Below are 14263 nucleotides of genomic sequence, written 5' to 3' on the forward strand. Positions count from 1 at the left end.
ATTTTAATTTATCATTATCTCAATTAAATTCAATTAATATATATTAACATTTAACAATAATGATAATTTATTTAAATATATGCGAACACATCTTTAAACGTAATCTCACTTATTTAATTTTAATATCAAATTAAATAAAGGCTACGACCTCAGCAAATTTAATTACACTATGAAATTACCAAAATACCCTTTCACCTAAAAAGATGAAAATGCCCTTCTTCTAAACTGACTCTTAAATTATCTTCTATTTGTGTGACCCATAGGCTCCTCATCTTACCGCTAGTGTGTAGTATCGCGATTAACACCAATTAATCATCTCACTACACACAGACCAAGATTGGCCCCTAGTAAGGCATCATGGCCACTCGATAGATTCAGATTCAGCGAAGCAGCTACCTGTCAACGATATGGTTACCGTACAATTCGATCCTTTCATCATCCGTTATCTCAACGAGACCGAGGCATAGAAATAGTGTCAACCTCGGTTACTCTCGATAGGTTGTATACAGTTACTTGACCAATAACCTGTATTATAAACTGGATAGAGCAATAACTCAATCCCACTGTGGCCACAGTTTTAATGTCATTGCCATTTACTGAATTACGCTGTGAGATAACTTCTCTCGTACCTGGGAGTGATTAATCCTCTGTCTATCCACCATAGTCTTGATACACTCCTTAATGCAGCCAATCACCACCGTATTGACAGCTCTGAATAGAACCGCTTTAGGCTAGTGTCAAACTACACCAATCGGTACACAAGGCGCTCTGGTGATCTCAAGTCTAAGGATCACATGCACCACCATTCGTTAGAGGATTTGTTCCATAGACACTGTGGTTACCATCCATATGGAATCCTCTGGTGGGTCAGTCCAGTGAACTTGCCTACAGCAAGCACCCATGTGTTGCACCAGGTTGTCACCAAACAACCTTGACAAGTGAGATCAGTCACTACCTTTCGACAGGGTCGTCCAACACTATGATAGCCTTACCATATTATTTGTGCCCTTACTTCAGAATAATACTAGGGTTACGGACGTTTCTAGAATGGCCACCATATGTGCTCATAGGGTTCTCACTATTAAGATTCGAAACACTTGATACCCTTGTCACTATTCTACCATTCTAAGGACATATATCAATACATACAATGATGATTTACGCGATATAGTATAAGATGCCTTTTATCGATCAATGAATATTGTTACAAAGAGTCAATTCTACAATAATTGATTGGCTCTAGAGTACCTACTCTAACAAGAGAGAGAGAGAGAGAGAGAGAGAGAGAGAGAGAGAGAGAGCAATATTGACACCAAAAAATGAGACAGTACGTAGATTGAACGACTATATCACCCAGAGTCTACCAACAGATGGAAAGACGTATTTTAGCTCAGACTAATACCAAAAATGTAATGCTTTCTTTCTAGCTAGTATACTTGTAAAATAATCACTAAAACTCATTAAAAATATATATAAGAAAATACACATATATATACGAGTAATAAAGTATGGGCCTATATTTAATTTTTCTTTATACACAAATATTTACAAAATGTTCTCAAAAATAGTAACTTGACAGTGTAGCCCAACCCTTCCACCGTGTGACGTTCCGAGCGACCGCAACTCACCTATTACCTGCAAAACATTATAAACAACGGAGTGAGCACTAATGGCTCAGTAAGTAAACCCGCTATGCTACCCTTCTCTCTCCGTTGCTTAAATCCTGAATTTTCTTTCCTTACAACTCATTTCCCAAGTATTCTCTATTCTTTCTCTGTTCTTTCTCTATTCTTTCTCTGTTTTGCTCTCTGTTTTCTAATTTTTTTTTCACTACCCATGATAATTAGCATGGGATTATGCATATTCATGATGCAAATGCACAAATGCATAAATTATGCATTTTCTTTTCTATTTTTCTTATTCTTATTCTTATTCTTATTCTTATTCTGTTTCTTTATTTCTTTCTTTCTTTTCTAGTCCTTCTTTCTATTCTTTCTTTCTTTTCTAGTCCTTCTTTCTATTCTTTCTTTCTATTCTTTCTTTCTTTTCTATTCTTTCTTTCTTTTCTATTCTTTCTTTCTATTCTTTCTTTCTATTCTTGCCTATCAGACTCGGTTGAGGCATGGATTTGGAGCCTTGGCCCTGTGAGTGAATTCTCTAATTCTGGGTACAGTCCTCATCCACACACACTTCTAACGGACTGTACATTTCTTCTTTCTGAATTCTGAGGCCGCTCACTAAAGGCGGCGTGCATGTGGGACTATGTCACTCACCGCTCCCCATCGCAACAACCTTCTCTTCTTTTTATCCTTTTTTACACTTCTTTAAGAAAAATTCAGATTTGAATATCTTTAATATTCTCATTTCTTTCTATTTTCTCTTTAACATATTTTAGGGCATTTTCATGCTCTTATGAATATGTATGCATGTAGATGGTTTCATGCTTATAATTCTATCTAACTTCACATATTTAAATGCAATTATGCATTATGGAATGCAAACATGTCATTCTCTACCATCTACAAACTCATCCCAAGGTAACACATAATCATACTCATACATGCACTTCTCCTTGGCATTTCATCAAACAATTCATGTGCACAAATCAACACTAATTTGGCTACACTTTTATCTCTATTTTAGGCCACCAAAAATTTGGAATAAACTCCTCCATAATTAACACCAAATCTGCCCAAAATACACACTTCAAAATTTTCACTTCAATTCTTCCAAATCTCATCCAAACATTCATCAAATAACAACTACACCAACACAACTTCTCATGGATAGGTTCTAATCATTATTCAACACCAAATCCATCAACAATTTTACATATAACACATATATATATATATGCATAAAGGAAGTTCTCTACACAACATAACTTAAATCATACTTAGGGTAGGATTTATTTACCTTTAATTTGAGCAAATTCAACCCTGTAAGACTCTCCTTTGATCAAACTCTCTTCCTTTTAAATCCTATGAGCATAAACCATCAAACTCAACACTTTAAAAACTAAAATTCACTTCTTAGTGCAAGGATCTTACCTATAGAAGCTTAAGATTGAAAATCCACTCAAAAACACCCAAAACCTATGAATTTCCTTTGAAGAAGAATTGAAGAATTTGAGAGAATATGGAGGTGAAAGTGGCATGCAAATGGGTAAGAGTGGCTAGGGTTTCACTCTTTAATTTGATATAACATAAAAATTATATATATAGTTTCCCATTTTGCCCTTGCACTTTCTTTAAAATTCTATCTATGTCCCTTAGTCAATTACCATAATGCCCTCATTTTTATTGTATTCTCCATGAAATTCTATCTCTTTTCACTCCCTACAATTTCAACTAATTTTGAGTGAAAAGACCATTTTACCCTTAATGCAAGTATAAGGCATTTTCTTCACATTTTCTCAAAATAACGTTAGCAAAAATCAACTAAAGGTATAAGAGCATAAATTAAATTACGTACCTCCATGTGGGCGTCACAATTCTCCCCCTCTTATAAGAATTTCATCCCCGAAATTCAAACAAACAACTCCGGGTGACGGTTCTGCATGTCTTGCTCCACCTCCCATGTAGCTTCTTCAACTTTATGATTTCTCCAGAGGACTTTCACTAAAGGGATACTCTTGTTTCAAAACTCTTTAATCTGTCTGGCCAATATCTAAACTGGATGCTCCTCATACACAAGATTTTCTTCTAAGTCCACATCTTCTACACTTAATATATGGGAGGGATCACTTACATAATTCCGAAGCATTGAGACATGAAATACATTGTGTACTCTGTCCATGCTGGGTGGTAAGGCCAACCTATAGGCTACCTTTCCCACTTGCTGTAATACTTCAAAGGGACCAATGTATCTCGGTGCTAACCTTCCCTTGCTACCGAAACGTATCGCCCGTTTGTAGGGGGCAACTCTTAGAAACACTTTATCACCCACTTCGAATTCAACATCGTTCCTCTTCAAGTTTGCATAGCTTTTTTGCCTGTCTTGGGCTTGTTTCATTCTACTTTTGAGTAACTTGACATCTTCGATCATTTTATGAGTTAGTTCTGGCCCAAGAGTTGTATTCAACTCATCTTTCTCGCCTATCTCATCCCAATGTAGTAGAGATCTACAACGTCTACCATACAAGGCCTCGTAAAGAGCCATCTTAATTGTAGACTGATAGCTATTATTATAAGCAAACTCCACCAAGGGTAACATCGCATGCAAGGACATTCTGTAATCCATGCAACAAGCCCTCAACATATCCTCAAGTATCTGATTTGTTCTCTTTGTCTGGCCATTTTTTTAAGGATGGTAAGCGGTACTAAAAGCCAATCTGGTACCCAAGTTCCTCTGTAAACTAGTCCAGAAAGCTGAGACAAATCTGGAATCTCTATTTGATACTATTGTCTTGGGTACTCCATGTAGTCTCATTATCTCTTTAATGTAAATATGGGCCAATTGATCCGAAGTAGTGCTCTCCTTTACTGGAAGAAAATGGGCTGACTTGGTCAATCTATCTACTATCACCCATATAGCATTAAACCCTTTCTGCACTCTAGGGAGACCTATAATAAAATCCATCAAAATACTCTCCCATTTCCATTCAGGAATACTAAGTGGCTGAAGCAACCCTGATGGCCTTTGGTGTTCTGCTTTCACTTGTTGACAAAACAGGCACTTAGCTACAAAATCTCCAATATCCTTCTTCATACCTGGCCACCAATAGCCTTTCTTTAAGTCTTGATACATCTTGGTTGCTCCAGGATGAGCAGTGTATGGTGTGTCATGAGCCTCCGTAAGAATTCTCTTCTTTAACTCATCATCTTGAGGAATGCACAAATGACTCCTGAAACGGAGGACACCATCTAACAGATGGAACTCTGGTTTCTTACTCTCAAGCACTTTTTGACTTATTTTCTGACACCACTCATCGGCAACTTGCTTTCCTCTGATTTCTTCCAATAATGTAGACTGAATCTCTAACTTGGCAATCTTTCCTAGTATGACCTCAATCTGTTCTTTGCACAATTCTTCTATTAATTCTTTTTGCCTTGTAAGTCGGGACAAGTAAGCTTTTCTACTCAAGGCATCGGCTACTATATTGGCTTTCCCAGGTTGATACTTAATTTCACAGTCATAATCTTATCTCAAACGATGATGACATTCTCTATCCGACCGACTTTCTTAACTCTTTGATGTGCTATGGCATGCCAAAACATGAATTGCATCTGAAGATTGACATTCCAATTATGTTGCTACATAATTTGAATCAATCTAATGGTCTTTGCAATTGAACCAGACTGATTATAACCCATTTAGGAAAGTGGTCCATACAAGCGGTGATTATTACTGGGTCAAATATTGGGGATATTGTTACAATTCCCAGAATAATAATGACGAATGCAGATATGAAGTGGCCTTTCAGGTTGAAGAGAAGACAGTTACCTGTGACAGTTAGCTTTTGTATGACAATAAACAAAAGCCAGAGTCAATCACTCTAAACAATAGGATTGTTTATGAAACATCAAGTCTTTACACATGGTCAATTATAAGTCGCAATATCAAGAGTAACCTCAAGACAAGGTATTAAGATTCTGCTACCCCTGCAACAAGATGAACCGGCAGAAACATTGACAAACATTGTTTTCAAAGAAGTGTTTAATTAAAAGGATTGAAATGTTATATATAATAAAAAGCATTCTTTGTAACAAAAAGGATTGATACATTGTATATAATATAAGACATTGTTTATGAGAGATTAATGTGCAAAATTGAAGATATTTATATGAATATGAAAAGGTCACATTAAATGTTCAAATATATATAGAAACAAAAAATTCCTTGATACAAAGATATTTAAAGGTTCTATATTATTATTGTCAACTACAATGAATGCTACATTATATGTATTATGTATTATAAATGCATATTTTTTACATATGCAACTCAACCACAAACTCTTGCACGATAGACATCATCAAGATATTTAACATCAATAGTACTATTAAACACTTTAAATACGTACAAAAGCAACATTACATGGGCTGGAGACTTTTTTTCGTATACACAAAAATTAATATCAACTGAATGCTTCCACATCTGTAATAATAACACAACTATAAAAACTTGCGTGGCAAATATTGTCAAAATATTAGCAAATACTGTCAAAATATTATCAAAATATTTAACAAGCGATTTAAAAATTTACAGAAGCGGCATTAAGTGGACCAGAGAAAGTTACAACAACATTGCAGTCAATATAATCTCTATTAGCCAGTATCTTCTCATTTTTCAACACAATTGTCTCTAAAAAACTATAATCTTCATTTGGAAATCTGTTCTTGAATTCTTTGACACAAGTTTTTTTGGTGGCCAAAAACATTTCTGACACCGAATCATAAGCCTTTTCTTAATTTTCTCAGCTTGTGCAATTAAATATTTGATTTTATCATTTTCTTCAGACAATTCATTACTTTTCTTGTTAAAGACTTCCTTTTGCTACCGCTCATTTGCAAAATGCTGTTCAACATTTCTAAATGATTCTTGACAGTGTTTCAATTCGGTTTTGACCTTATCAAACACCTCCTTTGATATTTTCAACTGTTCTTCCAATTTGCGAACCTTGAAAATCACATGTTCATTTTCTTTTTTCAAATCCGAGATCGCATCTTCTGAAACAAGCCAATGTTCTCTGATTTCTAAGAAACCTACATAAGCCTATTTAAAAAACAATGAAACCACGTTAATATTGACGTGCCAAATAAACTATATATTCACATGATAAACTGAAAAAATGTTACCCCTTTCCTTAGGCCGAATGTTTTGTTGTCTAGCTCTTCTTTAGAAAAAAATTTCCATTTTCGTTCAGAATTCGTATTTGAACCCTCTTGCTGACAGCTTTTCTACCGTTTCACCAATCTAAGTAATGGAATTTCTTCTGACTAATTATCTTCTTCTTCAATCAATTTAACATGGCAGGAACCAGAATTAGGTTTCACAGAATTGGAGGCTGAAGCAGGTAAAACAGAAGTCTGTAAAGGCGTTAACAATTCTGACTTGGAATCACTACTTGATCCTCCTTTATACAAAACTTCGGAATCAAGTCTTCGAATAAATTTCATCAAGTTTTTGGGAGCCATTACTACAATGAAAGAATAATATCATCAAATAAATAAAAATAGAAAAAACAGACAATCATTCAACTTAATAGAAATTGTAAATCTTTGTTATTACTTGGAAGACATTTATTCTTCCTGATATGTGATAGAGACACAAATTAAAACAACAATATCTCAGACGTGCTATAGAGAATACCAAAACCTTGACAACTATTCCCAAAAAATAAGTAGATAATTACATGATAACAATGATGGTAACTTCTGAGGCATTTGTACCTCTGGCATTTCTTAACATCAATTCATAAATCAATGATAGTATTACTATATAAACTAAATACAACAAGATAATAAACAAAATCGTAATGAGAAAAACACCAATTCCAGCAGTAGATTTACCGAGAAAATAGTGTGCAATGTGACTACCAGGACAACAAATAAACAACCTGACCTAAACAAACAAAATTGTAGTAAGAAGGACACCAATTTCAGTGGTAAACCTATTGAGAAAGTAATATGCAACACGACTACCAGAGAAACCAATAAACAACCTGACCATAACAAATTATTAGCACAACCATCTAACAACAACTTCTTATAACAATAATAACAAATCTCAGAACTCCGTAACAATAACATGCACTTTAATCAAAGTTAAAATCAATGACAAATTAATTAGACCAATGTAAATAAAAAACGACATTGTCACTGTAACTGAAGAAAATTTACTTTACTTATCTCAACTTCAGTCAACGAGAAAAGACGCACATGGAAAACACGAGAAACAGACTGGGACAAATGCCTTTAAAGCTGAAACTGATAGAGAAAACCCTAAATCCCCAAATTTACTTCAAGTAAAATACTGTATATTAAATCCGCAATGTTTTCTTTAATTTTCAACAACATTTTAAACGACAACGTTTTTCATCATTTATGAATTTTAAAAAGGCAAAGCAATAGCACACAGTAAAACTTTAATATTACCACTTCAGCTGAACAATGTCACTATAACTTATCATCAAAGTATAAAAGAAGCGAAACTCAAAGATTCCTTCAAAATCTCACTATCAAATACTAAACCTGACAATAGAAATGAATTTCACAATAACAATTACAAAATAAATAACATGCATTGAAATAAGTAAAATACTCAATTGCGTATTAGTTTGAAACCACTTCATTTTGAAATAACATTAATGAACAACAAAAGATCAATTTGAAACAGCAGAAAGTAAAATTTTAACATATGTACATAATTATGTAGACAGATAATACTTTTCCCATGGGAGAAAATCATCATGCAAGTATTACAGTGTTGACGACCTAAAACGAAAGCATTAGGAGGATGACAACCTAAAACACAACAGACCAATTCTATATATGCTTATTCAACAACATATTATCTATATATTACATAGAAGCAAAACAAAATGTTAAAATTACAGTCTTTACAGTGTCCTAATCAAAGAGCAAGAGACCTCGTCTCATCCATTTTCCATAGACCTTCCTCATACTTGTACCACCTCATAAAGCCTTCATCACTTCGAGTACAATGGCACATGATGCATGAGTGCTCAGTACATGTTAAGAACTCATGTAATCGAGCAGCCTTCTCTAAGATAATTTTATCGAGCTTCTTAATGATTTTTTCGAGCATCAGTAGAGGAAGAAGTGAACCTTCTATAAAAAGACTATGTGATATGTTGAGGACTTCCAGATTTGGCAGGTTATCCAATATAAGAAATAGGGCATCCTTCACTATCACTAAGCATCTCAAGCTCAAAACCTTCAAATTTGCAAGAAATTTGACTACCGTGGAAGCAAAGAGAACATCAAAAGGACCCATGACCTTGAGTTCACTAAAGTTCTTGCAATTTAGGGCTATTGCCTCTTCAAGATAAGGCGGATTTACCATACTAGGCATTGTCAGGGATTCAAGATATCTCCATGTACGAATGGCCTTGAAAATTACATCATTCTTTATTCTGTTCCAAGTTGGCATAACAGCTCGCCTCAGATGGGGGCACCTGCAGACAACAATATATGGTGTGTTACTTCCAAATTCACTGTACCAAAAAGAAAATTAAAGGTGATGATCACTGGTACCAAAGGCAATGCCAAAGACTCAGTCAATAAACAGCGAGAATAAAAAAAACAAAATTAACTTTCAACAAGGTTTTAAATGGAAACATAAAAAAATTACCTTTCAGCAATATAAGTAAATTGTTCATCCCCCGCATACAAATTGAAGTGAAAAATCAAGGTTCTTATTTGTCCCTGGTTGAGACTCAATGAAATTAAACAAATGAGTCAATGCCTTATCAGAACACTCATCCACGTAAACATGTGGCTCTAATGGGATTTTGATAAAATTTGATATCAACATTGACAAATCAAGAGTTTTCCAAAGCAGAGGATCACAACAAGCTGAATGCCATGAATTACAAACGTGAGCAATGCCTAAAGTCAACTGGAAAACATCAAAACACAGGGAGATTTTCACCAATAAGTCAGTGTCCAGATCCTCCCATCTTCTTACAGCAAAGGCACCCTCTTTCATTTGACCAGTTGCCCAATTATCTCATAGAACTTCCAGAGCATCAGACACCTACATAAGATATGCACATAATTCATGTACAATGCACAAAATATCATCTAATACATTAATTTATATGAATTTAAAAAGATTCGTATTAATCGAATGTATCAAATACTTATTATACCTACGTAGAGATATAGATGAATGCAAACCGTTTACACTTAAGATAAATTAATACTTAACATTAAATGATAATGATTATGAACAAAAAAGTTTATATTCATTGAATAGAATAATAAACTTTTCTCAGTAGAATAAACAATGAAGCAACGATATCTGATATATATAACAAAATCAAATAATTAATGTTCAACAAAATAAAAATACCATCATTAATTTAGAAAAATACTAAAAACGAGATTAAGAAATAACAACTCTATTTCTCATTAATAATTAGCACGATAATATCTATCAAATCCAAACACACAGAAAATTGTTTGCTATCCAATATCTACACAAAAAATATATAAACCACTAANACTGAATGATAACATCCATTTGAAGCACGACCGGCGAACCATTATTCACTATACAAACGATATATTATAATATCATCATCACATTTCTGACTTGAATACTTAACAAAATAATTATTATGTTTGTTATCGTTTCGTATCCTCTTATACAATAACTTATTAACATGTCTTCGATCAACGTGTTTACTTATTCCTAGACATTTATTTGTTTTCCCAAAGAACCTTTGGTATTCTCAAAACCAGATTTAGATAACAATACTGACTCCTATTAATAACAAACATCAATCTAAATATATTATAATCTTAATTAAAAGAAAACTAGAAATAACCATTTCTATTACACATTTAAAAAAACTTTTGTACCATTATTGATTGAACAAGATCAAAGTCGAACTATATGCATGTTTTATAACCATATTACCGAACCACAATTAAAAAATTAATAAATATATTGTGACCTCATCATATAATCTCTGACTTAGATCACATTGTTTGTTTATCATAATAACTCAACATCTTGCCGAACCATTATTAACTACCTAACAAATATGTTGCATACTTAACAAAATATTTATTACGGTTTTCTTTAATATTGTACGGATAGTCTACTAACATTTCGTATTACCTTATGCAAATAATTATTAACACTTTTTCGATCGACACGTTTATTTAGTACCAATTATCTGCTAATATTCCACCTTTTCGTATCCTATTCTCCTATAAATATTGCTCTGACATCAATCACCCATTTAACTTTCTTCAGACACTATACACTTAATTGTTCATTTCTTCTCCAAACTTAATTCGAAAATGGCTTCACTAGCACTTCTCTTTCCCTTTGGTAGCTTGTCCTTTCTCTACAACTTTAAACAATAATACCATAAGATTTCAACACATCCATAATCAAATTTCATATCTAAAGCATGAATCTTTACCTTAGGATGCTTTAGATTAACTCTCTATCAAAAACTACTCAAAAGCCCTTCAAAAATCCTTAGAAATTCTTGGAAAATTGAGTGGAAGGTTGAGAGAACATGGGGAATGAGAATGGCAGTGGAAGAAGAAGAATGAAGGGTTTACTAATCTTAATCCCTTTTTAGCTCAAAATATCTACATTCATTCCCATATTGCCCTTGCTCTTCCTTGGAAATCCCATCCTTGTCCTTTCAATCATTACAATCACACCCCCACTCTAACATATTCTCCATGAAATTGCCTTACATTTCACTCCCCACTTTTCCTGCTAATTAGGGGTAGAATAGTCATTGTGCCCCAAAGGAAGAATTCTCTAGAAACTTAACAAAAATCTCAGCCGGTTCTTCGCCGCGACGAACCAAGTTTCTTCGCCCCGGCGAAGAAATCCAGAGCATAAGTCGCCACGGCGACGAGACTTCTTCGCCGCGGCGAAGTCTGCCTTTCACAAATGTCAACCAGACTTCACCAATTTCAAGGCATTCAAGCAATTTCAACACATACACACTTAACTAAGGGCATAAAAACAACTTTAAGGGCAAATTGAGCAAATAGGAGTTACGTACCTCAAGCGGGCGTTACATCTAGGCTCGAGGAAATCGGTTTTAGATAGGCCACGTACCGACACGTTTTAATATTGTGTTTAGAATGCATGCTAAGGTTGAATGTTGGATAACATGCCAAACAATGTCATTCTAACAAAGATAATAATCTGATGAGACATTAAATAACAAACCCTCAATTAAAGTATATTCAGTCACGTAAGCCTTCCATCACCATGGTTTTAATCAAACCACTGTTCGTCGAAACCTTGTTCTCCAAAACGAAGGGTACACTTCTACCAGTGAGAGGTTAAAATNGCGCTAAGTTGGGGGACTATTTTGACCAGCATTTACCAACTATTTTGCTAGTCGTAAAAAAAAACTTTTTGCGTCTAAACCACAATATAGACGCACTATGAATCCGCGACCAGCCTACTGCAACTAAGGGGGCGACAACCAAATTTAGACGCTAAAAATGGCTTAGCGTCTAAATGTGACTTTCTGCGTCTAATTTTGCTAGACGCAGAATGCCAGTTTTCTTGTAGTGAATCCAACAATTATCATCTCTTAATTTAATTACTTTATTCTGTTTGAGTAAATTTGTTTACAACCTCAAGTAACAAGTTAAGATAAATCATTTTTGTTTATCAACCAAATAAAATCCTACACCGAATGATAACATCCATTTGGACTGCGGTTGCCGAACCATTATTCACAACCCAAGCAATATATTATATTATCATCATGACGTTTCTTACTTGAATACTTAACAAAATATTTATTACGTTTACTACCATTTCGTATCATCTTATCCAAAAAGTTATTAACGTTTTTTTCAATCAATATGTTTACTTATTACTAGACATTTATTGGTTTTCCCAAAGCACCTTTTGTATTCTCAAAAAACAAATAAATACTTTTAAATTTTAAATAAATAATTTACATAACATTAAAGTGATGCGAACTTAAATCACTATGCAAGTTGAGAAGACTACCTGAATATTATGTGGTCTAATCGTACAATCGATGTTATTTTTTCAATTTATTCTTCTTATCCTTTCTATTAAACTCATGCTAGTTAGATCTTATTCTTCTTAAACAATCATGTTTATTTATTATAACATCTTTATTCATATTCCATCTATTTCTTTTGTATTTCTAATTAAACAAAACACATCTATCAATAAAATCAATACCCTTCTCATTATACTTTTTGATTGATGTGATTGATATTTTGATGATATCTTGTGTTGTGTCGTGCGCGTACTAATCAAATATCTCAAATGTTTAATATACGTATATAAAAATTAACATGAATGCGGACCGTTTACATTTAAATATAAGTAATATTTGACATTAAATGATTAATACAACCATCATTAATTTACAAAACTAATAAAAACTAGATTCAGATAACAACGCTGACTCCTATTAATAATAAACAGAACATTATCTAAGCAGTTGAAATACCAAAGAAAAAAAAAAAATTGTTTGCTACCCACACGTGAACTATATAAACCACAGATACCATATCGACAACATAATTTCCATATACTTGCATCCAAAAAACAACACCAAGACATCATGATTCCTTTCAAATTAACAAAAAAATAACCCATAGGTCTTTTACAATTACCATCAGAAATTCTACAACGAATCATTGTAAAAGCAACCGACAAAGATCACACCGCTTTACAAGCAATACGGTTAACATAAGTTTTACTAGAACCATCGTATTTCATTAATCTATTGATTTCGTTATTTTCTTAGTCATACAAAAAATGATATTATACAAAATGGTTAAATATACAATTAATAGCAATAAGATAGTACTTTGTTCCGTAGCAATCTTATAATAATAATGGTTAGCCATACAAATGACTTTGCCGAACCATGTGCATCTTTAGTTGTTAATAATTTTCTAATAAACAAAAAACAAAATGCATTTTAGGATCCATATTTAAGTGAGTCATATTTGGCACACTTATTTATTCTTAATTGCTTAATCATAAGGTAATGGTATTATCATTCCATCTGTGGATTTTGTTTTTTCAACTATTATGAATCTTGTGCTTCATAACCATTACTTACCGTACAATTTACAGGTGCAAATCTCTGAACAAACAAGCAAACATAAACCAAATATTACAAAGAATTGACACTTCGAAACAATGATACAAACTACCAACAATAACAACAACGGGACTTTCAATTCTGAAGACACTTGCAGAAGCAGAAAATAAACAAGCTTTGCTACTGCTCACATTTGTTCTTCATCAAACATGATACATATATGGGATTAAAACTACTGATTGTAGTTTGCCAAAAATATAACATGCAAGCAATATATCACACTGCCGTTGCTCTCCTTACTGTACATGACAACAAAGGTATACAAATTCTAATGAAATTAGTAAAACTACCTAATCATTTCTACAAACTGAAATATTGCAGGGAAGAATTCAAGTCCCTGACTCCAATTGCAACAGTTCTCATTAAAAGACGAATATTTGGGACTTGCAACATGGAGAATCAAAATCGTATACATTAGGGCAGATC

The 14263-nt window shown here is 33.5% G+C and overlaps 1 protein-coding gene across 1 annotated transcript; it reads right to left on the bottom strand.

The window, feature by feature from the left end:
* Positions 1-6498: 6498 nt before the first annotated feature.
* On the bottom strand, positions 6499-9039 carry LOC116105612 (F-box/LRR-repeat protein At3g48880-like). The gene is made up of 2 exons (XM_031392021.1): positions 8619-9039; positions 6499-6707 (listed from the first exon to the last, which is right to left on the bottom strand). The coding sequence occupies exons 1-2, from the start codon at positions 9037-9039 to the stop codon at positions 6499-6501; spliced, it is 630 nt and encodes a 209-aa protein (XP_031247881.1).
* Positions 9040-14263: the final 5224 nt, after the last annotated feature.

This window comes from Pistacia vera, unplaced genomic scaffold, assembly GCF_008641045.1.
Source record: "Pistacia vera cultivar Batoury unplaced genomic scaffold, PisVer_v2 Contig501, whole genome shotgun sequence".
Taxonomy (NCBI): Eukaryota; Viridiplantae; Streptophyta; class Magnoliopsida; order Sapindales; family Anacardiaceae; genus Pistacia; species Pistacia vera.

Bases quoted from the DNA above. Each gene is read 5' to 3' on its own strand.
- LOC116105612 (XM_031392021.1), bottom strand. From the start codon at position 9,039: ATGCCTAGTATGGTAAATCCGCCTTATCTTGAAGAGGCAATAGCCCTA. The intron at 6,708-8,618 runs GTCTATGGAAAA...AGGCTTATGTAG, and splicing joins GTGGTACAAGTATGAGGAAG to GTTTCTTAGAAATCAGAGAA.